Source organism: Sturnira hondurensis, unplaced genomic scaffold, assembly GCF_014824575.4.
Source record: "Sturnira hondurensis isolate 20B ecotype Veracruz unplaced genomic scaffold, ASM1482457v3 Scaffold0020119, whole genome shotgun sequence".
NCBI lineage: Eukaryota > Metazoa > Chordata > Mammalia > Chiroptera > Phyllostomidae > Sturnira > Sturnira hondurensis.
In genome coordinates, this window is record NW_028092750.1 from 1,990,056 (window position 1) to 2,016,073 (window position 26,018).

A 26,018-nucleotide genomic window follows, 5' to 3' on the forward strand; every position below is an offset into this window, starting at 1 on the left:
AACCTGAAGAGAACAATGGCTATTCTATATTCATTACCAACTATTACCAAGCTTTTCAGAAACTTATTAGCTTATTAAAGGTAGATCCCACCATTCACTCACATGACGTTCAGCACAGAATCATTGCGAATGACCTTATGGGAGACATCAGCCAGCAGGAAGAGACCACCATCCGTCCTCCGGATGCTGGCCGCATAGCCTGGCCAGATCTGCAATCTGAAGAGACGGGGGGCTTTACCTTAGGTTTTTAAAAGAATCACAGACAATTCCATGCCCTCACCTGAAACAATGCTTGGAACAGATACTGTCCTTCCCTAGTCAGCAATGAGAAAGCACCAGGAAACAAATTCAATTAAATCAACATCATGGGGAACTTAACAAAATACTAAACTACAGAAGAGATTTAACTGATAAATTGTATTCACTATCCTAAAATGCTGCTGAGATTTTTGTCCTAAAGATGGTGATTTCAATGAAAAATTTCTTTCCAGACATTCTAAAGTGAGGAAGGAAGAGGCACATGCCACCAACCTGTGCTGCTGCAGGACCATAGCGTCTGTCGGGTCATAAAAGTTCCTCCCCACAAGCTTCATATCTAAAAGTTTCATTACCCTGAAATAAAGAGCAAGAAAGGGTTTTCTAGCAGAAGAATCCAAAAAATTATTAGGCTCCATTACTTCTAGCACCATTTCCTCTGGAAGCCTGAAAGGTCACAACGTCACTGCCTTCAGCACACACAAAATGTAGCTTTCACAATGAGAACACTCTTAACAAAAGAGTGAGAAAGGTTGCCTTGTCATCTATCTCAGGGTGTATACAACTGATTGCAGCTTTTCCTGTTCACTAGGTAACCAAGAACTGAGCTGATTTCCCAGGCTTAATTTATATTATTTTCACCATTAACTAAAAAACTCCCAAGAGTCAGCTTCTCAATTTACTATCAGCTACTACCAGCTATCGGTCTGGCAGAGGAAGTTACGTTTGTTCCTGACAGTTCAGCTTGCTAGACAGAAATTAGATCTTGTGTTCCATAAAAAAGCGGGGTGGTTGGGGGGAAAAACATTAAGAAAATTAGGGAGTCTAAAAAAGTGTAAAAGTTATGATCTGTCTGTATCTGGGAAAAAGTTCTTCCAGCAAAAATTTTTACACACTACCTTTTCAAGTAGCCCCACCACTAACACAATTAAATGTGCATTTTCAACACCTGGTTTTCAAGTTCCTCAACCCATCCCCCATCCAACTACCTCAAACCTACTTTCACATACCCAAATCTGGTCAATCACTTGAGATAACTTTTGAGTAACTTAGCCTGAATAACATCCATTATTCATTAAATGTTTCCAAACTCATCTCTATACGCACTATAGTGCAGTACCACCTAAGCTTCCTAAAGAGCATTGTTATAAGACTGAGGGTAAAGGAAATAAGACATCAGCTGTTTTCTCACCGACGAAAAACAACATTGTAGAAGGGAATGCACAAGTCAGAACAGGGCTCCAGGATCTTGGTCAATTGAATCTTAATGCTGATCTCAGCACCATCGGTTCTCCTTTGACTTTTTAACTCAAGAACCTACAAATAAATATATGCAAGTAAAAAGAAATGACAAAACTTCCAAGCCCTAATCTAATCCAACTGTGTCTCAGAAAACATTAAAATATTTTAAATGTTTTTTATTTCCCACTCACTTTGCTGCTCACACCGGACAAAATCACAGCATGACAACCAGGATTTAACATTGGATTTAGCCCTGGCTGGTGTAACTCAATGGATTGAGTGTGGTCCTGTGAACCAAAGGATCACGGTTCGATTCCCAGTCAGGGCACATGCCTGGGTTGCAGGCCAGTTCCCAGGAGGGGACACATGAGAGGCAACCATACATTGACATTTCTCTCCCTCTCTCCTTCCCCTCTAAAGATAAATAAATAAAATACTTTAAAAAAAGATTTGGATTTAGTGATGCCCTGGCTGGTGTGGCTCAGTGGACTGAGCACCAACCGGCCTGTGAAGCAAGGGTCACCAGTTCGATTCCTAGTCAGGGCACATGCCTGGGTTGCAGGTCAGGTCCCCAGTAGGGGGCACACAAGAGGCAACCACACACTGATGTTTCTCTCCTTCTCTTTCTCCTTCCCTTCCCCTCTCTAAAAATAAACAAATAAATATTTTTTAGCAGACTGGATTTGGTGAGAGATACCCAATGGAGAACTAGTAAAACATCCCTTTAAATTTGAAATCTTAAACCATTCTTTATCATTGAGGTCAAAGGATTCCAACCACTCCTCCTACGCCAAGAAGGGAATTCTTATAAAAGAACTCAAATCTAAAGTTTCTCAGTTTGTCATTCCTTTGTCAAGGAAAAGTCTGACTTCCCTCTAACAATAGGAAAGTAGGACTCAAATGTTCAGGAAGTTTGATTTCCTATCACTCAAAGCACCAGAACACCCTTAGGTTTCATCTGAAAGTACATTTTCTGTTTAATCTCACTTGTTGAAGCTTAACAGGCAGATAGAGAATGGATCCATCAAAAGCAGTGACAGTTCCGGTGACAGCTTGATGGTCCTTCAACATGCCAAACCTCATGCTTTTGCACTCCACGTTGGGGCTAGAAAATAACAAAGAGGATTTTATTTCAATTTCATTCAAACAGCAGTCTTAACTACTGGTTTGTTAGAAAAGCAGTGTCTATAAACTACTGCTCCATCTAGTGGTCATTTTAAAAATTCAAATACTCTGACTAAAAGCTTTGATCCAAGGATACTTGTTCACAAAAAATAAAATCCACCCATGATTTCCACCCCCAAAGACAAACGCCATAACATTCTCCCAGAGGTTAGAACACGGGGTCAGAAAACTTTTTCTGCAAAGGGCCAGGAAGTAAATAGTTCAGGCTTCACTGGCCGTACAGTCTCTGTTGCAAGAACTCAACTCCGCTGACACAGCACAGAAACACCAGAAACAATATGCAAACCAATGAGTATGGCTATGTCCCTGCAAAACTGTATTATGAGATTTTCCCTAACCATTTTCACTCATGGAAATTTCAACTTTTTATTGATTCATTACCACAAACCTTACAGTTTTGAAAAACTCTAGTAGCTACTTTGTACCAGTGATGTGGGACTCAAGTAGGGAGAACCCAGGTTTTGTGAGGCATGCATCTCACACCATTAGGGGAGAGAGACTCTGTTTAAGAAGACTACAATATTACAGATACAAAATAAGTTAAAAGGTCATGCAATGAGGTCCACTGAAGTATAAGGCCCTGAACTTAAGCTTAACTTCATAGTAAATCTCTAATCTCATGCATAAAACTGTACCTACTAGGTTAAAATCTGAATTGGCAATATAACTAAATTTAAAAAATTATTTTTAAAAGATTTTATTTATTTTCAAGAGGGGAAGGGAGGTAGATACAGAGGGAGAGAAACATCAATGTGTGGTTGCCTCTCACACACCCCCTAGTGGGGACCTGGCCCATAACCCAGGCATGTGCTGACTGGGAATCCAACCAGCAACTCTTTGGTTCGAAGGCTGGTGCTCAATCCACTGAGCCACACCAGCCAGAGCTAAAAAAAATTTTTTAATGTTAAACTTATTGCAAGGATCCTCATACATGTATTATTTTGGGAGTAGGGGAGAAGTTCATCAGGAATTATACAAAAAAAACTTAGTAATTCCAGGTGAAAGATGTCATTACTGCTCTCTAAGAAGTGAACAATGCAGAGAAAAAAGCTGTGAATACCTGAAAGTCACATGATACTGATAAACTGCTTCATTATGACACTGTATTTTGATAAGGTTCAATCCCAAAGGTTGAGGTTTTCCTTTTGATCCTTGCTTCATAAAAAGCTCTCTGGAAAAATAAAAAACAAAAGCACCCACACATACCACAAACATACACAAACAGGTAAATAATATTTTATACTTTACTTACAGATACACAAAGCAAGAATTGAAGCATACAAAAGCAAAGTTTGAAGGCTAGTAGATAAATGACTAGTAGCTAGTAGACAGAAGGCTAGTGGCAATCTCTAAAGAAACAAGGTCACCCTATTTGTCTGAGTGATATTACTGGAATAAACTAGGCCAGCTAACTAAGAACACAAGAATTAATTATACAGAGAAAAATGAATTGTGTTATATTTTTCCTAAGTGATTTCCTTATCCTCACCATGACAAAGAACTGTCTACATCTGTATGAAGAAGGAAATGGGAAATCACAAGTTCAGTTTCTGGTACATATTGTCTATGTATCGCTAATTCCATTTCCCTTCAGTAGGGATTGCCCCACCTCTCTGTCATTCTCCCCATGAGCGAAAAAACAAAGCGAACAACTCTGCAGCACCGACCACCCATGGAGGACTTCAGACACAACAGACACATTTATAACACTACCAGAAGCCCCGCCGCCCCCACTGCACTCCCAAGCAGAGACAGCTGAGTTCCTGACTTACTTTTTTTGGTGCTCTGCAGTCCCCAGTGGAAGGTGATCCAGAGAGTGTAGTGAGGACAGGGGCAGCAGTGGCAGTGATGGCTGCTGGGCAGGCATGGTGACAGCACCAGGAGCCTTGCACACGCCTCTGCCTATGCCACCAGCTGCTCTTCCCAACGGCAACACAGGCATGTCCGAACTCCCTCTTCCAAGCATTCTGAAAAGTTGAAAAGAGGCAAATCAGGACCTTCTGAATCATGCTTCTACCTCTGCCCCATCTAAATGACTCTCCAAGTCCACATTCTCTTCCTGGAGGAGTTAGTAAGAGGGATGAAAGCCTTGGGATTCTGTCCAAGACCAATATGCCAACTTGACTCACTCACCAACTGCTACTAACACTGCCTCTCAGGGCCAAGCTTCCACTGCAGAACTGAGGTGGGGATTTGACTCCCTCTGATTAAAGAATCACTACAACAGCCCTGGCTGGTGTAGCTCAGTGGATTGAGCGAGGGCCTGCAAACCAAAGTAGCGCAGTTCAATTCCCAGTCAGGGCACATGCCTGGGTTGCAGGCCAGTTCCCAGCAGGGGACGTATGAGAAGCAACTATACATTGATGTTTCCCTCCCTCTCTCCTTCCCTTTCCCTCTAAACATAAATAAATAAAATATATTTAAAAATCCATTCTAAAAAAAAGTTAGTTCCTCTAAAAAAAAAAAGAATCACTACAACAGGTTAACTTCATGAAGTTGTGAAGTACCCAGTGGAGCACTACTTTTTTGCCCTTTTCCAATGACTAGCTGAATCAGTAGCTGCTAACTACTCTTAGAAAGTATTCGTTGTTTAATATAAAACCATGCAGAGTTTGTGAGATAATATAACCTCTTCATTTTTTTTTAATTAAAAAAAATTTTTTTAGTCCTCACCCAAGAATTTATCGATTTTAGAGAGAGAAAGGGGGAGAGAGAAAGAGAAAAACATCTATCAGTTGCCTCCTGTATGAGACCCCACCAGGGATTGAACTCACAACCCAGGCACATGCACCAACTGGGAATCAAATCTGCAACACCTTGGTGTACAGGATAATGCTCCAACCAACTGAGTCACCTGGCCAGGGCAATACAACCTTTTTAGGGTCACCCTTTGGACTTACAGAGATACTTCATCTGAATTTGACCATCTCCTAAGAAGTAACCTTTACCCACCTATTCCAACCAATGGAGGCCTCTGCCATCTTGCTATCCCCAGCTGCCAACACTGATGGGTCCAGAAACGCAGGACGGGGTTCTTCTTTTTCCTTGTGCATCACACTGATAGGCAAGCCTCGGCCTAAAATGCCTCTGCCTAGATAGAAGGATCAAACCCCAGCTATGATTGTGAGTTGAGCAGGTTGTATATTTTTGTGAAGATAAACTGTACGAATTTAAGAATAAAGCGATCATACATACTACCACGTTCTCTCAAGTTAGTTTTCCACATACCTAAAGAAGGCACTTCCTGTTTCACAGGGGTCTGGGACTCTGTTTCAAGGCCTAGTCCTTGGAACATGGAGACCAAACCCACAGATTCCTATGGAGAGTCAAAGAATAAAGTCATTCCGAGGTATAGTTTAAAACCCCAGAAACACTGATGGCTTTCTTAAAGTCTTGGTAAATAATAAAAATCATCTTCTTTAAATTCTATAAATGTTATAACAAAGAATTAAAATATCTGTTTTTTAAAATGTTTACTTTTTAAAAAACATGTAGTAACTATGTCATATTAGGTTTTGAAGCATAAACAGCTAAAGCCCATGATTTGATATATAGTATAACAGAATTAACTTCAATATTTCTCTGGTTTATTTCCATATACCCAAGGTGGACCAGTACACTCAGGAGGATATGAGTATATTGATTAATAAATTTTCAAAAGCACTGAATCATTTCAAGGTACCTGGGGTCATTTTTAACAACAACCAACAAAAGTTACTGTTGTTTTCCTACAGCAGTCAAAGTTTGCTGCTGCTACACCAGTTCAAACTGCCATACACAGGCTCCAGCAATGCATCCAAGTAACAACACAAGATTACTGTCATCAAATTTTCTTTTTTTTTAAGACAGTGCTTGGTTTGGTCACCGATATATTTTAATTTTTTTTCTTTAGATTTTTATTTATTTGTCTTTAGAGGGGAAGGGAAGGAGAAAAGGAGAGAAATATCAATGTATGGTTGCCTCTCGTGAGTCCCCTGCTGGGAACTGGCCTGCAACCCAGGCATGTGCCCTGACTGGAATCGAACCGCGATCGTGTGGTTCGCAGGCCCATGCTCAATCCACTGAGCTACACCAGCCAGGGCCAAATTTTCTTTTTATAGAACATTATACGTGACACTGCCAACTCGACTTAAAAGAGTCATAACTGTGTTACTAGGTTTCCCCATATTTGCTAACTCTTTATTCTTTGAGATTTATTAATTACAGACAAATACCATCTTAAAATTTCTACATAATTAGGAGTTAAGAATGCACATACAAGCAGTAGCAAAAGCTGAAGATTCTCCTTTTTAAAAGATTTGGGCAAAAAGCCTCCTTAAAAAAAATTCTTAATAATAATTACCTCAGAGGTAGGAGTGGCTGCTAAATACTGCAAAACCAAATTCAGAGTAAAAATCAAAACACTCAGGAAGAGCAAAAGGATATATCTTTAAACCTATCATTTATGTATTTGTTTATATATATATATGCTAGAGGACTAAGGCATTTACCCAAATCCATTTGGCATTGATCATGAGGCATTTTTTTCTAGACTCACAACTAGAAGGGTTTGAAATATATGCTCAGAAGATGCAACTACTTGTTAAGGAGGGGGGGCACAAACAAACAAACCCACCCTCATTTTCACATTTAGACCTTCACAGTTTTCTAAGCACTTTGAGATCCATTATTTTCTCTGATGACAAGCTACACACTGCTACTATGTGTCAGACACAGCCTTACCCTTTGTGCAAGCCCACTCTGTGAGCTTGGCTCCTCTGGTTTTCCAAACAGGCAGCCTCTGCCTACAGGTCTTGCTCTGCCCAGAGTGGAGGCCAAAGGTTTAGGAGCTTGTGGCCAAGAGCCTGGCATCCGTACACACTGGAATGGGTGCCCAGGGGAAGGGCCCCTGAAGGGTGGTCGGACAGGATCCATTAGAAGGCTGCAGAGAACACTGCGGGATCCTGTTCTGGTTAATTACCTGCCAGCATTTTACAAAGATTAGATTCCCAATCGTTTTCCTTTTCCTTCAAGACAGACTCACAAAGTATTAAAGACAGACTTACTTTTGGTCAGACCAGTGATACAACGAGCCTCCTACATCATGTTCACGTCAAAGTTTCTATTTAGCCCAGAATATTCTAAACACTCTCCACTAGCAGTCTCTTAAGGCTAAGTCCTCCTTGAATTTTTCTGTTTCCTACCCGAACAACCTCTTGGAGAGCTCAGTCCCATATGTTAACTACCTGTTTTAGGCAGAAGTACAGTTTATGTACGGGCATAAGAAAATTAATAGTTAACACAGACATACTGTAATAATGTCAATAAATACTTATGGGTTTGCCTTGTTTTGGGCCTTTTTCCTTTACCAGAGAGCTAATTTTTGCCAGCTCATTATCACATTAAAGTATTACATCTCCTCTTTGATCTCCTTAGTAGCTTCTCTGAATATTATTCCATTTCTTCCTACAAAACTTTTCAAACTCCACCAAACTGAGGTCTCCAGCGTACAGACCCTTTCTGCTTTGAGCCTACAATACCTGCTGAATGTCAGGGGAGATGTAACACTTTTTTCTCCCCTAGGTAACGAAATGAGGCTTTTCTGGCCTCCCAAATCTCAGGGACTCTTCAAAGTCACTTTATAACCTACAGGAATTTCTACAAGGATTTCAGGAATCCTTCTTAAAGGGTCTTCCTTCATTGTCCTCACCTACTCCTGATCCTGAAGGAACCTTTCCTAACTGAAAACTTAAGCTCCTTCTTAACTTTTGCAAACCAGTCGTACGTGTTAGCAACAGGGAAATCAGGTTACGCATGTAAAGAAAAGACTGACACATAATTCTTAAGCCAATACGATAAGTGGAGGGTCTGGGATCTGACGAAAAGATTTTTAACTCAGCTATCCTCTTTCACAGTAAAAAATCAGGATACGTCCCCCTTCCTCAAAGACTCTCCCCCTTTAATTTCTTAAACTCCTTTTCCGTTAGCCTGGCCTTTTGGCTCTCACCTTCCCAGAACGACCTGTGTAATCCAGAACAATCAGTTGCCTACCCGGGACACTGAGATGCGCCATAACCCCTACCAATTAAGGACTTCTGGAATCTTCCTCGTCCCCCACTCCCCCAACCCCTCCGTCATCATGGATAACAGAGGTGAGCATTCCCTCCCAGGAGGCACTTCTTTGATTAGTGAGCACTGCAAGGTCCAAAAGGGAGAGGTCCCAGGCGAGGCCCACTTTCCCACCTCCAGGTGCGAGCTCCTGGCTGGGCCCTTAGGCCTGGGGCCTACCAGGGGAAGGGAGGCCCCGCCCCAAAGGCAACTCCCACCCGCCTGCCCCCTCAGAGAAAAGCACCACCCCCCAAACCCGAGGTCCTGCCCCCCGATTGCGGGCCAAGGAACACGTGCGAACACTCAAACCCCGCTAAAGTGCCCTCCCTCTTCCGGCGGCCACCTTCCTACCTCCTGCAGGTCCGAGGTCCTGCGTCCGCCCGCACACGCAGCCTCGAATAACCACTTCCTGCTCCCGGCCCGCTGGGCGTGCGAGGCCCCTCGCGCCTTTGGGGGAGGGTCAGGTCCGCCGTGGGCGTGCAGGGCCACCGCGCCACCACGAGCTACAGCCGCGAAGCCCACTGGCCTGTCCCGAAGCTAGCTTGGCCTCCCTGGCCTTCCGCACTCACATAGACACCACTCACCAAGGCCCAAGCCCTCGCCTGGCTCTGCAGGGCTCAGAAGTACCCCGCGCGCAACGCAGCCGCCACACCCAAGGACCCACATGCTCAGACCCGAATTTCCGCTCGCCTCGTGGGCCTCAGCACAGAGCCCATTGGGCAAACACGTGCCGCTCACAAGATCCCGTCATCTCATTGGCTCACCTGCAAAAAGAGCCGCTCCCTTTCTAGCAGCCTCCCTCCACTGGAGGTCTGTACCAAAGGGGTGCTAGAAGTGGGGGTCCTGAAGTTAGGAGTGAACCAAAGCATTAAAATGTGTCACTTTTAAAGATCCCGACGCCCATTCTGTGGGCAACTCCTGTAAACGGATTAAGCTCACTCGCTCATGTTGAAATTGACTTGCCCCATCCTTTCCAGTTAGAGGATATAGGGATATAGGTGATGGATAAAAAAGAGTAAGCTTGGGTTTACAAACACCTAGTTGTGTGAACTCTGCGCTTCACTTGCCTTACATATAAAATAGGACTAAAGCATCCATTCATAGGATTGTATGGAAATGTCCGTACATTCATGAGGTGATGTATGTAAAATACTTAGCACAAAGAGTAAATTATCTGCAATAAATGTTGCCTATCCTTATTTATTGATTTCTAAATCTGTGAGCCAAGAAGAGCTTTCTTCAAGTTATATAAATTGGTGTTTAATTCTGCTATTATTGAATACTTTTACCCAAAGAAATAAAGATTTCTCCCCCTCTCCCAACCATTTTGGCAAATAATTGCACCCCTATCCAATCCCAGTTTGTTTGAGGTGGTTGGAGTCAAGCTTCAGAGATCCTGGCTTACCCTGTAGAGACCAGCAAATGCTCTGCATGGTGTACAGCAAAAGCATTTTCCAAGCCTCATACCTTGTTTTAACCTGTTCATGCAAGTACTCACCTCTCCTTCCCAAATTAGAATAGAGTTTGAAAATTATTGGAGCAGGAGGATTTTCAAAGCAGGAATCTATTAGCAGAATACCTCTGTCACTTTTTGTAGATGTTATTTGTTTAACATTATGTCATAATATTGTAAGTTCTATTGCACAACTTCACGTTATAATAACATATAGGCAGAGTTATTCTGTTGTCCATACAAACATTTAATAGCAAGTACACTCAAAAACAGTTATATAAACTGTTTTGTAACCTTGATAAAGCCCCAGCTCCCTGTGATTCTAGGTATTCTTATCAAACCTTTCATAAAAGATTAATTCCATGCTTTGGAAGTAATATTTTAGGCACAGGATTCAACAGATCTTCACAATAGCAATCCTCAAATAACTTTATGAAGGCATCGGTTTTGTCATCTAGACCACAGCACCATTACAAAGGGCATATATGTATTGGGGTCCCTAGGTTTCTACATCCTGTCAAGAAGGAGTAGGTGACCTCTGCGCAGTATTTGTTGCCAACCAGTACACCACACATACTGTTTATTTCACCAAAGGAAAACCTATATAAGCTTAACATTGATTGGAGATAAAGATGTTCAAAGTTCTCTAAAGAGTGGACACCCACTTAGAACCTTCCAAAAGCTAATCAACCTCTCCTAGAGTTTGTTTTCCTCATCAGGGCACTTCAACTATTATTTTACCATCACTAGGATATCAATTAAAAACAATGCGCACATATTATGCTGTTAAAGTATTTAAAATTAAATTGCAGATGATATTTTTTATAACACGAAATTCTGTCCACCTGACCCTGCCAGGCTTGAAAACTCAGGGCGAAGATGGTCCTATAGCTACATGCAGTCTGGGTTTCCCAGGCACTGACGACTTCATACACTCTAGCCCTTGGTCCCCATAAGTACTTCCATTCTGACCATGTATTTTGACTTTGTTGTTGTTCAGAAAATACAGTCACCAGAGCCACAGAAAGATTAAGGGAGAACATCACATTACCTGTTCAGCTTAGAAATTACAGAGAGGATTTAACTAAAAGTGGACCTACGTCTGTAGTGGATCTGGGTTCCAGGCAGAGGTAAATTCAGATCCTTCCAGGAATACACCCTCAACCTGGCTCCCAAAGGTACCACATTAAAAATATGTCAATTAATATGAGGTCACAAGAAAAATCACAGAACATGGTAAGCTCAATGAGAAAAAGACAGCCCTGGCTGGTGTGGCTCAGTGGATTGAGTGCTGACCTGCAAACCAAAGAGTCACCAGTTCAATTCCCAGTCAGGGCACATGCCTGTGTTGCTGGCCAAGTCAGGACCCCAGTAGGGGGTGCGTGAGAAGCAACTGCATATTGATGTTTCTCTCCCCCTTCCCCTCCCTTCCCCTCTGTCTAAAATAAATAAATATTTAAAAGAAAAAAACAAACAACCCAATTGAAAAAGTGGACAGTGGATATGAACCTATTTTTTATCAAAGAAAAGATACAAATGACTATTAACTACATGAAAATGTGCCCAATACCATTAACAGGGAAATGCAAATGAAGACTACAGTGAGATATCTCTTCAAACCCACTAGAGTGGCTATAAGACCACAGACAATAACTGTAATGGTTAAATGTATACACTACAAGAACTGGGCCTTGGGGCACTCAAGTGTTTGAACAGAAGTTGTTCTGAGTGTTTCTTAGAGGGTGTTTCTGGGTGAAGTTAACATTTGACTCTGGAGACTGAGTGAAGCAGATTGCCCTCTGTAATGTGGGTGGGCCTCATCCAATCAGTTGAAGGCCTGAATAGAACAAAAAGGCTGATCCTCTCTGGAATAAGAGAGAATTCCTCTTACTTGACTACCTTAGAACCAGAACATTAGGGGTTTTTTTGGAACTGGAACAAACTAAAGCACTCACTTGCCCTGGACCTTGAGCTTGCCAGCCTTTAGAGAAACACCATCATCAGCTCTCCGGTTCTCTCACTCAGACTGAAACTACACCATGAGCTCTCCAGAGTCCCCAGCTCCGGAGTCAGCCTGCATAATCACCTGAGCCAATTCTTTATATATCATGTGGGGGTCCAGAACAAGTCACTCCAAGATGTGTCTCTGTAGCATGCAGATTGTTTTGAGCTAAAGGCAACTTTTGTTGCAGGCTCAAGAAAAACTTCTGCCCCTCATTTCATTTAACTACCTGAAAGAACTGGAATCAGGGGCTTGCCCATAATGTGAGATCGTCAGAGACAACCTCTTTTGACCTATCTGTAGGGCAGGACAAACTTCTTTTTATGAAATATCTGTTCTTCTTGTCAATCTGTGATGACTCTTTCAAGCCCCCCAGGTGCATCTCCTCATCCCTAGCTCAAGGTGTCTTACATACCTCAAGCCCCTTTCTATCTCCGAACCTCTCGTGCAGGTGGGGTCTCTGACTCTCTCCTGTATGGGGGGGTTCCCATACATGTGTACGTACTAAATTTGGTATTCTTCTCTTTCTAATCTGTTTCATGTCTGTATGTGATTATTAGACCAAGCAGACAGAAGAACTCTGAGAGTAAAGAAGAGTTTGTTATTCCCCCACAATCCTAATGGGTACATTTTTCTGGAGAACCCTGACCAGTACAGAGTTTGATGACACTGTGAAGTGGGGCGCTGATGCCACAAATTCATAAAAACGTGGAAGTGGCTTTGGAATGAGTGACAGGGAGAGACTGGAAGAGTTTCTGGATGCATGCTAGAAAAAGCCTAGATTGCCTGAAGGGACTGTTGGTAGGAATATGACCATTAAGTGTTTCTGATGCGAGCTGGGCTGGAAGTGAGGAACATACCATCGGACACTGGAGGAAAGGTGGTACCTGTTGTAAGTGGCAAAGGACCTGACTAAATTGTGATCGGTCTGGTGTTTGGTGAAACATAGAACTCACAAGCCACAAACTTGGATATTTAGCTGAGGAGATTTCTAAGCAAAGTATTGAAGGTGTTGGCCTGGCTTCTCCTTACTGCTTCTTGTAAAATACAAGAGGAGAGAGATAAATCGAAAGGAAGATTAAGGAAACAGAAAGCAGAACTTGAAGATTTGGGAAGTTATTGGAAGAACAGGGAAGTTTGTTCTAGAGAGAACACCAAACATGTGGCTAGAAAACCACTCCATTCAGAGATTATCACCCACCTCCACAGAAGCTAGGAGCTGAGATGGGATCATGCTGGCAAAAACACTGCCAGTTTGGGCCAAAGGGACAGATGCTGGAAGAAGTAAAGGAAGGGTTTCTAAAGGGGGGATTGGGGACTTCTGGGGCTCTAAGGACAGGACAATAGAGCTATTCATCATGCTTTACCCTTTAAAAAAAAAGGGAGAATCACCCTCAAGGTGACTCAGAGATTCGCAGAGTTGCCACTCCCACCACAGGTCCAGGGGCAAAGCTGGTTTCTCCTCCCGCGTCCACAGCTGGGGCGCAACGTTGCCTTAAGATGGCGCATAGCTCGGCTGTCATCCGCACCTGATTTTGATATCTAGATGACACTTTGGCCTTGGAATTCATGCTGGAATGGGTTAAAGCTTTGGGGCTAAATGTATTTTGATGTGGAAAGGACATAAGTTTGAGGGGATCAGAAGGCAGAATGTTACAGACTGAATTGTGTGCCCTCCAAATTCATCTGTTGAAGCCTAACCCCCAATGTGGCTGTATTTGGAGGCGGGGCCTATCAAGCATTACTTAAAGTTAAATAACGTGCCCTGGCTGGTGTAGCTCAGTGGATTGAGCGCGGGCCTGCGAACCAGAGGATCGTAGTTCAATTCCCAGTCAGGGCACATGCCTGGGTTGCAGGCCAGTTCCCAGCAGGGGATGCAGTTCCCGGCAGGGGGCACACGAGAGGCAACCATACGTTGATATTTCTCTCCCTCTCTCCTTCCCTTCCCCTCTAAAGATAAATAAATAAAATCTTTAAAAAAAAGTTAAATAACATCATAAAGGTAGGACCCTATTCCAAAAGGACTGATATCTTTATAAGAAGAGGAAAAGACACTAGAGAGCTCTCTTTCTCTCCACGGGAACAAAGAGGAAAGGCCATGTGAGGACGCAGTGAGGAGGTGGTTGCCTACAAGCCAGGAAGGGAGCCCTCACCAGAAATCGAATTCACTAGCACCTTGATCATGGACTTCTAGCCTCCAGGACTGTAAGAAAATAAATATCAGTTGTTTCAGCTGCCCCATCTGTGATTTTTGTTATGGCAGCGTTAGCTGACAAATATAGTAATAGCCATCAGCAAGGATGTTGCAGTAGAAGTCCCTGAAAGTAAACTTTTTAAAATATATATTTTATTGATTATGCTATTAGAGTTGTCCCATTTCCCCCTCTTCACTCCATCCTGCACACCCCCTCCCATCCATATACCCCCACTTTAGTTCATGTCCATGGGTCGTACATATAAGTTTTTTTGCTTCTACATTTCCTATACTATTTTTACCCGCCCCCTCTCTATTTTCAACCTACCGTCTACCTTCTATGCTGCTTATTCTCTGTACATTTTTCCCCTCTCTCCCCCTACCAATCCCCTGTTGCTAACCCTCCATGTGATGTCCATTTCTGTGGTTCTTTTCCTGTTCTAGTTGTTTGCTTAGTTTGCTTTTGTTTTTGTTTTAGGTGTGGTTGTTAATAACTGTGAGTTTGCTGCCATTTCACTGTTCATGTTTTTCATCTTCTTTTTCTTAGGTAAGTCCCTTTAACATTTCATATAATAAGGGCTTGGTGATGATGAACTCCTTGAACTTGACCTTATCTGAGGAGCACTTTATCTGCTCTTCCATTCTAAATGAAAGCTTTGCTGGATAGAGCAATCTTGGATGTAGGTCCTTGCCTTTCATGACTTGGAATACTTCTTTCCAGCCCCTTCTTGCCTGTAAGGTCTCTTTTGAGAAATCAGCTGACAGTTTGATGGAAACTCCTTTGTAGGTAATTGTCTCCCTTTCTCTTGCTGCTCCTAGGATTCTCTCCTTCATTTTAATCTTGGCTAATGTAATTATGATGTGCCTTGGTGTGTTCCTCCTTGGGTCCAACTTCTTTGGGATCCTCTGAGCTCCTGGACTTCCTGGAAGTTTATTTCCTTTGCCAGATTGGGGAAGTTCTCCTTTATTATTTGTTCAAATAAGTTTTCCACTTCTTGCTCTTGCTCTTCCCCTTCTGGTACCCCTATAATTCGGATGTTGGAACGTTTAAAGATGTTGTGGAGGTTCCTAAATCTCTCCTCATTTTTTTGAATTCTTATTTCTTCATTCTTTTCTGGTTGGATGTTTCTTACTTCCTTCTGGTCCACTCTATTGATCTGAGTCCCAGTTTCCTTTCCATCACTGTTGGTTTCCTGTACATTTTCCTTTATTTCACTTAGCATAGCCTTCATTGTTTCATCTAATTTGTGACCAAATCCAATCAATTCTGGGATCATCCTGATCACCAGTATTTTGAACTGTGCGTCTGATAGGTTGGTTATTTCTTTGTGGCTTAGTTGTATGTTTTCCAGAGCTTTGATCTGTTCTTTCATTTGGGCCATTTTTTTTTTGTCTTGATGTGCCTGTTACGTAGTGAGGGGTGGAGCTTTAGGTGTTCAACAGGACGGACAACCCCTGCAGCTGCACTGTGATGCTGTATGTCGGGGAGGGGTCTGAGAGGGAAGAATGGTGCTTGCTCTGCTCTCTGCTGGATTTCAGTCCCTTCCCCCGCTTCCCACAAGCAAATTGGACCCTTTTAGGGCTGATTCCCGGTTGGGTTGGCTTATGTATGTTCTAGGACCCTGTGGGTCTCTCCAAGGAACCTCCTGTGAGGCTGGGAGTTTCTCTCACTGCGGACTCAACCCCCACAGGTGTTTTCAATCAGAGGTTTGAGGTTTTATTTCCCTGAACTGAGGTCCTGGGTTGTGCAGTCTGTCTTGCTCCCCAGTTGTTCCTCCCAGTTTATCTACAAGAGAATGTGAGACCGCCTGCTCCACCAGCCGCCGTAGCCTTGTAAGCCAGCTGCAGCCTCGTGCATCCGGCTCCACAATCCCGAGCTGGGTCCTTCAGCCACCACCTTAAGAGAGTCCTCTCCGCTCTCCTGTGTCTGTCCCTCTTACCAGTCTGGATGAGTGTATCTTCTTTTAAATCCTTGGTTGTTGGACTTCCACACAGTTCAATTTTCGGTCAGTTCTAATTGGCCTTTTGTTTTTAAATTGTCGTTGTCCTCCTTTTGGTTGTGTGAGGAGGCACAGTGTGTCTACCTATGCCTCCATCTTGACCAAAAGTCTGAAATTAAACTTTTGATTGTAGAGCCACACAGTCCAAAGAGATCCATCTTGAATAAACCTATTGTCAACTACACAACTAGATAAAGAACTAGACTGCCCCACCTATGAAGTCCTCCTTTTAGAAATCCCTGGACTACCTAGATAACCAATTAATTTTTTTAAGATAACTGATCTCTTGAATGCCCCAGCTTTTCCCTTCCCGAACCCTAATTCCTACTCTTATGTTTTAAATTTGCCAATAAAGAGCAAACCTGTGAAACCCTAGGCCACCTACCCTGTACCCTAATAAAGGCAGAGTCCCGGATCCTCACTCCCTTTCTCTGCCCCCAGGACTTGTGAGTCATAATTTCTGCCTTTTCTGAGTGCTGTGGTGGTTGTTGCTGAGGTGCATCTTGCCATTGCAGCAGGAACCACAAGGGTGGGGCCAACTACAAATTTTGGCTCTGATCAGGGCACTGTCTGTGGGGACTGGCCACAAGACAGGCTGAGGCTGATATGAAACAGATGTGGCAAAATCCAGAACCCTAATACATGGCTGCTGGGAATGTAAAATGGCGCAACCACTTTGGGAAACATTTGTCAGTTTCTCAAAAAGTTAAGCCAAAAATTATTGTAGGAATAAAAATTTCCACTTCGTGATGATTACTTAAGAGAAATGAAAACATGCATTACCACAACATTTGCATGCAAGTGTTCATATCAGCATTATGAATTGGAGTCAACGCCCAAAAACAACCTAAATGTCCACCAACTGGTACATGGATAACAAAACGTGGCATACCACACAATGGACAGATTCAGCAACAAAAAGGAACAGACTACTACGCCATGCTATAGAATGAGGCCACGCACCAGGGACCATATGTTGCATGATTCCACTTATATGAAAGCCTGCAAGAGACAGATATACAGACACAGAATGAAGATTAGTGGTTGCCTGGGGCTGGGAGTGGGAATGAAGAGGACCTGTTAATGGGCCTAAGGGATCTTATTAGGGGGATGGAAATGTTTTAAAGCTGGTTTATGGTGGTGTCTGTACCAGTCATTAAATTTGCCCCAAATTCTTGAATTGTACACTTAAATACAGTAAATTTTATGATATGTAAAATATAGCTTAATAAATCTATTTTAAAAACTCACAGTAAGAAATAAACAGACACTACATTGAATAGGACCAGACCCACGGAGATTTCAGAAAACAGTCACTGGCCACAGAGTATAAACGCATTTTTAACACGTTTTAAGAAATAAAAGTGGCAATTAAACCACGAATAAAGAACAAAGGCTATCAATTTATTAGGCAGATTAAAAAAGACAGAAGTTCTAAAAATGAGCAGTATAAAAATTGAAATGAAATATTCAGAGGAAAGCTTTTACAAGAGAATACACGTGGCTTAAAGGAGACATGAATTAGAAGACAAATCTGAATTACCCAGAATGTGGCACAAAGAGATAGGAAAGTGACGGAGAGACATGGAGATCACAGTTATGACAGAAGATCTGACAGAGTTTGGGAAGGAGACAATACTGAAAGAGTTACCGGCTGAGAATTTTTCACAATTGATGAAAGATACAATACTGTAGAATCAAGAAGTCCAGTCCAAACACAAAAATGAAGAAAAATGACTCCAGGAGGGAAGTCTGAAATGAAAAACAGAAAGCAGTTGACTGAATAAAGTAATAATAATAGGATCTAATAGGTGGTGGTGTAGCCTAGACTTCTCAGAAAGCAGAGCCTGACACTAAGGTTTCGTCCTGCCAGGGTTTCATTAGGGAGGGAGACAGAGCTCATTCAAGGATGCATCCATCACAGAGTGGAATGACTGAGCAGCGAACGGCTGGGGAAGTGGTGGAGAGATCCGGAAGTGCTGGCAGGTGTTCTGTGAGGGTGGGGAGGAGCTGGGCCTGACCCCCACGTCTCCTAGTAGAGATGAAAGAGAATGGTGGTCAAATCATCACCAGCGCCACCTGGCGGAAGAAGGCCAACTCAGCAGTCAATTCAGTTTAAAGAGCTTGCAACAACTGGAGAGAACCAGAAGTTTCTGGGCAGTTCTGACAGACCAAGATCATTAATTTCCTTTGTTTTTTCCTGCCCGCCCCCCCCAAGACTGAAGCGGTCTCTCCCTAAGTCATTATTCTTCCTTCACTGTGTCCCATTCCAGTAACTATAAATCTACCATTTGTCACACCCAGACCTTTTGTCCAGAAGAATCAGGTACAACAGGAAAAAGGGTATTTTTATAAAATTTAATCTGTTGTGTTCCTAGCATCCCAGTAATTTTTTCATAACAACTCAGGACAAAAGAAATACCTAAGGGTTCCATTTATTAAGTTGTCAAGTCCAAATACCTTAATACATATTTATGTTCTCACAACTTTGTGGCCATTTCATAAATGATATATGTAAATTTAAAGAAAAGATAATACTTGTATTCTATTTTTTAAGATTTTATTTATTTATTTATTTAAAGAATTTGTTTATTTATTTTTAGAGAGAGGGGAAAGAAAGGAGAAGGAGAAACAGCAATGTGTGGTTGCCTCTTATGTGGCCCCTACTGGGCACCTGGCCTGCAACCCAGGCATGTGCCCTGACTGGGAATTGAACCAGTGACCTTTTGGTTCACAGGCCAGCACTCAATCCATTGAGCCACATGGGCCAGGGCTATTTATTCATTTTTAGAGAGAGGGCAAGGGAGGCAGAGAAAAATCAACGAGGCACTGATCAGTTGCCTCTCGCACATGCCCCAACTGGGGACCTGGCCTGCAACCCAGGCATGTGTTGTAATAACCAGGAATCAAACCAGCAACCTTCCACTTTGCGGGATGACACCCAACCAACTGAGCCACACCACCCAGGGCTTTTATTCTATTTTTAGGTCATCATAATTATTTGCTGAGGGGATGTACTGGGTGTTGTACAACTTCTCAAACCTCAGATTAAGGCTGGACACTGCCTTCCCCATTTTCTGGTCCGCTGTGACACACAATACTTGCTTTTTATCACAGCAACCACAGAAAACCCTACTACACAGAGGCAGACCATTATTAAAAGAATAACAATCTACTGTTTAAACCATGATCTGCCTTGTACTTACAGTCCACACAGCATCCTATAGCTGCTGAGTATCATTCTGTTTCCCTTGAACATTTAAAGTAGTCTGCGGTGCTCTATGGGCTGGCCGCTGCGGTGCCCAGGGGTGCCTTGGGACACCGTTCCAGAACTGTGGATCCGACAGAATTGTTATTCAGTTTGGGGGACAAGATTCTTGGGAGGAAATTCAAAATCAGATCGTCACACTTGATATTAATTAATAATGTGAATGTTAACAAATTGTATAAATAGTTAATACTTTTAAAAGGCTGAGTCAGCATTAAGTTCGAATCCCCTAGTCTCCCTTTGTGCTGGGCAGCCCCCAGAAGTGAAAGAACCAGCCCCACTGTGTGCCATTAGGACAAAGAAAGAAATATCATGCCTACAAGGGAATCCCAAATTCTCAGAACAGGTGTATAAAACACCCCACCTTTTCATCTTGATGAGTACCCATGGGATGGCTAAGAAGAAATGACCGCTTTCAAAGAACAGCCATATTTAATGAGCACACTGCCTTACTAACTAACTCTCATGGACCAGGGGGAGGCAATAGAGGGAGGGTCAGAAACCATTTTAAGGTGACTTTTGAGAAGGCAGTTCAGTACTCAACAAACCTGATGCATGTGGGTAGTGGGCGGTGAGGACGGTCCATCAAATACCCTGGAGTGGCTTGAGCTCATTGTGATCAAAGGTGTATCATTGTCAGACAGCAAATGTCCAGAAATATAACAAAGATTATAATGAAAGGCCACAACGGTCTGGCCAGAGTCAGGGGATTGACTGAGACAGCAGCACTGCACACTGGACAAGTCAACCGTGGTGAGCCACCACCAGCGGTCCCAGGATGGGGCAAAGTTGCCCAGACTCACCTGCCTCTCCCTGTGCAATGGGCCCCCCTCATTGAGACACTTTTTGCGGAGTCATGGGCCAACACGCAGTCAAAGCTGGTGCATCTGAAGCACAGAGACCTTTACTTAGTGCCCACCCTACGGCGGTGGGCCTGCCGTGTGTCTGGTTCAATAAAAGGTCTGGGCAGCAAAGGTCTGGGCAGTGCAGGTTCAATCCGCAGCTTGATTCCAGTGGTCTCATCGGAGAATGGCCCCTCACCATGGGCACCTAGATGATGATGTAGGTGGTTCCATCAACAGCCATGATTTGTTTCCATGGTTTGTGGCCCCAAAGAGGGAAGTCTATAGTTTAATCTGCCAGTCTGTAGTTTTCCAAAAGGCCAACCAAACAGCCAGGCCGTTGTCAACAGCCCAAGAGTTAGTAAAAATACGACAAGATTCATAGGCCTGCTGGCCAGAGCTGTGAGGATGGTTCTGAGTTCTGCCTCCTGAGTGGAGCGACCACATCTGTTTTCCATTCCACTCAGCTGGCACTGTCGAGTGGCCACAGCAGCCCAGTAGAAGACACAGGTTCGCCAGACCACCAGTGAACCAGGCCTGGGCATCCGGAGGACCTCTGTGGACAGAGGGGCCTATTGAGAGAATGGCTCTCCTTAGGCTGTGGGGAAGAGGATGAGGTTTCCCCTAAAAAGCTAGCTGCCTTTTTTCATGCGAAGCTGAAAATGTGGGCTGGCTCAGGCCAGGTTGCAGACTTACATTTCCACAAGTGAGGCATGTTGGGTTCTCCCCACATTGTTATCTGTTGAATCCAAGTTTTCCTATCCCCCAAATATCAGTCACAAGGCCTCTTTCTAGGGTAGGGGTGTGTGTTTTAACACTCTTGGGTGTTTGGTTCTCACAGACAGACTGCAAGCTGAGATCCACTTTTTAAAAGAGGTATATCTCTTGGCCATGTCAGGGAGGCAACAACCCCCTCCAGGGTTCTGGTCGGGAAAATGATCAATCAGAAGGATTTTTTCCCAAAGAGGTACAGGCTGTGGGGTCCCACAGACATCAGCACTTTTCTACAAGAACTAATTCCCATTGGTATAATTCTTTGGACATTTCTGAGCAATCACAGTACACTCATGGGAAACACCGGGATCGACTACACACTCAGTAGCAAAAGCCAGGAGGACAGCACATGAAGTTGGCCAAAGCCCTGCCCACTAGGTTGGTGTGTTGCAGCCTGTCAAGGCCAGACAGGTTCACAGGACTTGGGCAGATGGAAGCATATTCATGGAGCTGTGGAGATGCTTGACATGCCTTTATTCACAGGTGGACGAGCCATGCACGCTGCAAGCTGCATGTCCCCTGCATATCCCTGCATGTCACACTGCATGTCACCTGTCCCTCTCTCTCCCTGCACAGGGAGCCCCTAACTCCCTGATATACTAAATACAGACAAAGTCATCAGGGAGCCAGAATACATTGTGTAACACAGACAGATTCTGCGCATGTGAGCCCACTCAAGGCTATGGGGACAGTTTATCAGACCCAGTCTCAAGGCTATGAGAACACAGCTTATCTTAGTTCCCCAGATATCTGGGTGAGGAAGCCAGACTGCCTCCATTTACCCTACAGTTGGTGAGTCCTTCTCCCCAGAAATGGGAAAGACAGTCTCCGCTGCTAGGAAGCTAGCAGACTTGAAAAGTCCTTTTTTCACTTGCTCAGAAATGTGGTTAACAAACTCTGTCACGCACTTACAATGGCACACAATAGTCATTCCTTTATTCTTTCAACAAACATTTATTTGGGGCCTATTATGTGAAAGGAACTATTTTAAGCTTTGGGGATATGGTAATGAACAAAACAGTCTACTCTCACATAGCTTATGTGAGATATCAGACAAAAAAGAAATAAAATTAAATCAGATGGTGATAAATGTGATGGAGAAAGAGAAAGCAGGAATGGGGCATAAGGAGTGTCAGGGATGGGACATTACTAACTTATGTAGGGTGAACAGGGAAAGCCTCAGAGACCTAACAGGAGAGAGGAAACAGAACACGATGGTGATGTATGTAGGGACTTCTGGTCAAGATGGCAGCATACGCAGACATGGCTTGCCTCTTTGCTCAACTACATCAAAATTACAACTAAAATATAGAAAAAACAGCACTCAGAACCATCAGAAATCAAGTTGAATGGAAGTCCGACAATTACAGAATTAAAGAAACCACATCCATCCAGACTGGTAGGAGGGATGCTGATGTGGAACAGGCTGGTTCTTCACCAGAAGTGGTGGATAAAAATTCTGGAGGAATGTCTTGGGAGTGAGGAGTCCCAGCCCCACACCTGGTCCCCCAGCCCAGGATTCCAGTGCCAGGAAGATAAGTCCCCACTTCTGGCTGCAAAAACTAGCAAGGATTGAGTCAGTGGTAGAAAATTCTGGAGCTCCAAGCAGGTCCTCTTAAAGAGCCCACACACGGACTCACCTATTCAGACTCACTCCGTCTGAGCTCCAGCACCACGGTAGTGGCTTGATAGATACCAGTGGCACGCAGGGAGAAACTGAAGTGCCTGGCATCAAGGGGAACAGAGGCCATTGCCCCCTTTTTAAAACTCCCCCCACAGAGCCAGAGCTGTCAGACTGGCGCCATATCTGGGACTCCTGCAACCTGGCTAACACTGTTTGACCCGCCTTGGAGATCCCCAGAGATTCCACTCCACTCAACTTACAGGCCCACCCAAGATGCATTTCCATATGAAGGGCTGGTCTTGGTTAGGCTGCACAACTTCCTAAACCCTATCAAACAAGCAACAACTTGCCTCTGAGCCCCAGACCTGGCACTAGCAGCAGCCGGCCGAGATGCACAGATCAGCTCCACCTGGGAATCTCCAGTCCCAGCACAGGTAGCAGCCATCTCAGATTGCTTTACGACTCAGGCAGGGTGGCCCAGGGCAAAACACAGGTGGGGGCTGACCTTGGCCTGCACCACCCAGGAAACCCAGGGCCAGCACACCCATGTGGACAGCTGCAGACCACATCCAAGCACCACCACCCTGCCTTGCACAGCTGATCCTCCACAGAGTGTGAAGTTGGTGATACGTGGTCACCGGCTGAACGGTTGTGGCCACCTTTCAGACCTCGATCACCAATTATCTACTCCACATAGAACCCAGGAGTAGGAGATTCAGAATCAAATATCTTCTCCCTTCTCCCTCCCGGTTACAAATCACTTGAAATATATAAATTAGTGGAACTTTGCTTGAGTGAGACTTTTTTGATCTTCAGCTACATTTCAGCTTTGTGAGGAACCTTATCATCAAAGACAATGACTGGCAATGTTACCAACAAGACAGATCCTCGCTCCATGAACTCCTGTGTATTCACTGGGAATCTCAACATTCCTGTGGTCAAGAAATCTGATGTGGATACTATCTCCTCAAAATATGGCAAAACTGTGAGTTGCTCCATTTATTAGGACTTTGCCTCTGTTCAATATGTTAATGAGAGAAATGCCCAGGCTGCAGCGGCAGGAGAGGATGGCAGAATTATTGCTGGCCAGGTTGTGGACATTAATCTGGCTGCAGAACCAAAAGTGAACTGAGGAAAAGCAGGTGTGAAATGGTCTGCAGTGGAGATGTATGGCTCCTCTTCTGACTTGGACTAAGGCTTTCAGCAGGATTATTACGACAGGAGGTACAGTTACCCAGCGCATGTTCCCCCTTCTCCTCCTCTTATGCTTGGGCTGCAGTGCCCTGGAAACACCAGTGTGTATCAGGAAACACCTCACAAAGGGCCAAAAGTGGCTTCAATTCTAAGAGTGGACAGCAAGGATCTTCTTCTAAGTCTGGAAAGTTGAAAGGACATGATCTTCAGGCCTTTAAGAAGGAACTGACCCAGACAGAACAAAAAGTGGATTTTCCACTTTCCAGTGGAAAGCCTGGAAAACTTTGAAAAGGAACAGAGCAAACAAGGAGAGATGAAGATGCTAAGTCAGAAGAGGAGCAGAGCAGCAGCTTCCCGAAGAAAGATGAGACTAATGTGAAGACGGGTGTGGAGGGGGGTGCAGATGGCTCTGCTGAGGAGAGGCGCCTCCTGGATGACGATGATGACAGTGAAGATCGGGGGGAGGACCAGCTAGAGTTGACCAAGGAGGATGAAAAAGAGGCTGAGAAAGGAGAGAATGACAGAGGCAGAGCCAATGGCGAGGACGACTCTTAAGCACATAGTGGGGTTCAGGTATCTTGTCCCATTGTTCCTTTACCTCAGTGCTTGTCTAAGATCAAATTTTTCACCAGATCCTCTCCCCTAGTACCTGCAGCAGATGTTCACTGTTCTCCCCGTGTCCCTCCTTGTTCCTCCCATGTTCACGAATTCATATAGCCCTGCACTTAGTTCCATTTTCATTTCCTCTGATGCTCCTGATAGTTAAGTCTTACCCTGTAATTTGTGCTTTTAATTTGGATACCTCTTTATGACTTAACAATAAAAAGGGTGTATGGTTTTTATTTTAAAAAAAGAAACACAAATAGGTTCTGGCTGGTGTGGCTCAGTAGACTGAGCACTGGCCCGCAAACCAAAAGGTTTGATTCCCAGTCAGGGCACGTGCCTGGGGTGCAGGCCTGGTTCCTAGTTGTAGTGTTTAAGAGGCAACAAAACAATCTTTGCACACTGATGTTTCTCTCCCTCTCTTTCTCCCTCTCTTCCCCTCTCTCTAAAACTAAATAAATAAAATCTATAAAAATATAAAATAAAACAGGATATGTAAGAAGGCAAAATACATTTAAAAAACCAAGTACAAGCCCTGGCTGGTGTAGCTCCGTGGATTGAGCTTGGGCCTGCGAACCAGAGGATCGCGGTTCGATTCCCAGTCAGGGCACATGCCTGGGTTGCAGGCTGGTTCCCTGCAGGCCAGCTCCCAGCAGGGGACACACGAAAGGCAACATACATTGATGTTTCTCTCCCTCTCTCCTTCCCCTCTAAAGATAAATAAATAAAATCTTTTTATAAAAAAAAAACAAGTACAAATAGGTAGTTACAGAACAGCCTTTGGGATGTGGAGTATAGTGTAGGAAATGGAGAAGCCAAAGAACTTATACACATGACCCATGGACATGAACAATGGTGGGAGGATGGCCTGAGGGAGTGGGGGGTGCTGGGTGGAGGCTCGGAAAGGGGGAAAATCCTGACAACTGTACTAGCATAATCAACAAAATATAATTTTAAAAAATATGAAGGTGTCTGGGGGAATGGGTTCTATGCAGTGAGAAAATAATGCGGAAACCCTGAAGCTGGACCTGCCCACTCTTACCAAAGTAGCCAGACTTAGGTGGCTGAAGTGGGATGACCAGGAGAGTAGGACACGAGGCCATGGTGGTCAGGGAGGATCCCATGAGGTCTGGTAGATTGAACAGAAATGGCTTTTACTCTGAATGAGACAGGACATGACAGGATATTGTAACCGGGTGCAGCCAAGAGGGGGCTCCAAATAGGGATTTGTAATGGGGTCCAGAACTCAGTGTCCAGGAAATATTAGAAAAAATATATATAGGATGTCCTCACCC

The 26,018-nt window shown here is 43.9% G+C and overlaps 1 protein-coding gene and 1 pseudogene across 1 annotated transcript in view; one reads left to right on the forward strand and one right to left on the reverse strand.

Annotated features, from left to right (window-relative positions):
- PIWIL2 (piwi like RNA-mediated gene silencing 2) overlaps window positions 1–7,629 on the reverse strand; it is a 62,604-nt gene extending 54,975 nt beyond the window's left edge. Inside the window, exons 1-9 of the mRNA XM_037028904.1 lie at window positions 7,405–7,629; window positions 5,911–5,998; window positions 5,635–5,773; window positions 4,455–4,649; window positions 3,743–3,853; window positions 2,485–2,602; window positions 1,448–1,572; window positions 532–612; window positions 103–216 (exon numbers count right to left, since the gene is read on the reverse strand). Coding sequence (XP_036884799.1) covers window positions 103–216; window positions 532–612; window positions 1,448–1,572; window positions 2,485–2,602; window positions 3,743–3,853; window positions 4,455–4,649; window positions 5,635–5,773; window positions 5,911–5,998; window positions 7,405–7,596 — 1,163 coding nt within the window. The 5' untranslated portion in view covers window positions 7,597–7,629. The remainder of the gene's footprint in view (window positions 1–102; window positions 217–531; window positions 613–1,447; window positions 1,573–2,484; window positions 2,603–3,742; window positions 3,854–4,454; window positions 4,650–5,634; window positions 5,774–5,910; window positions 5,999–7,404) is intronic.
- Window positions 7,630–23,554: 15,925 nt separating this feature from the next.
- On the forward strand, window positions 23,555–24,690 carry LOC118975071 (heterogeneous nuclear ribonucleoprotein C-like; annotated as a pseudogene).
- Window positions 24,691–26,018: the final 1,328 nt, after the last annotated feature.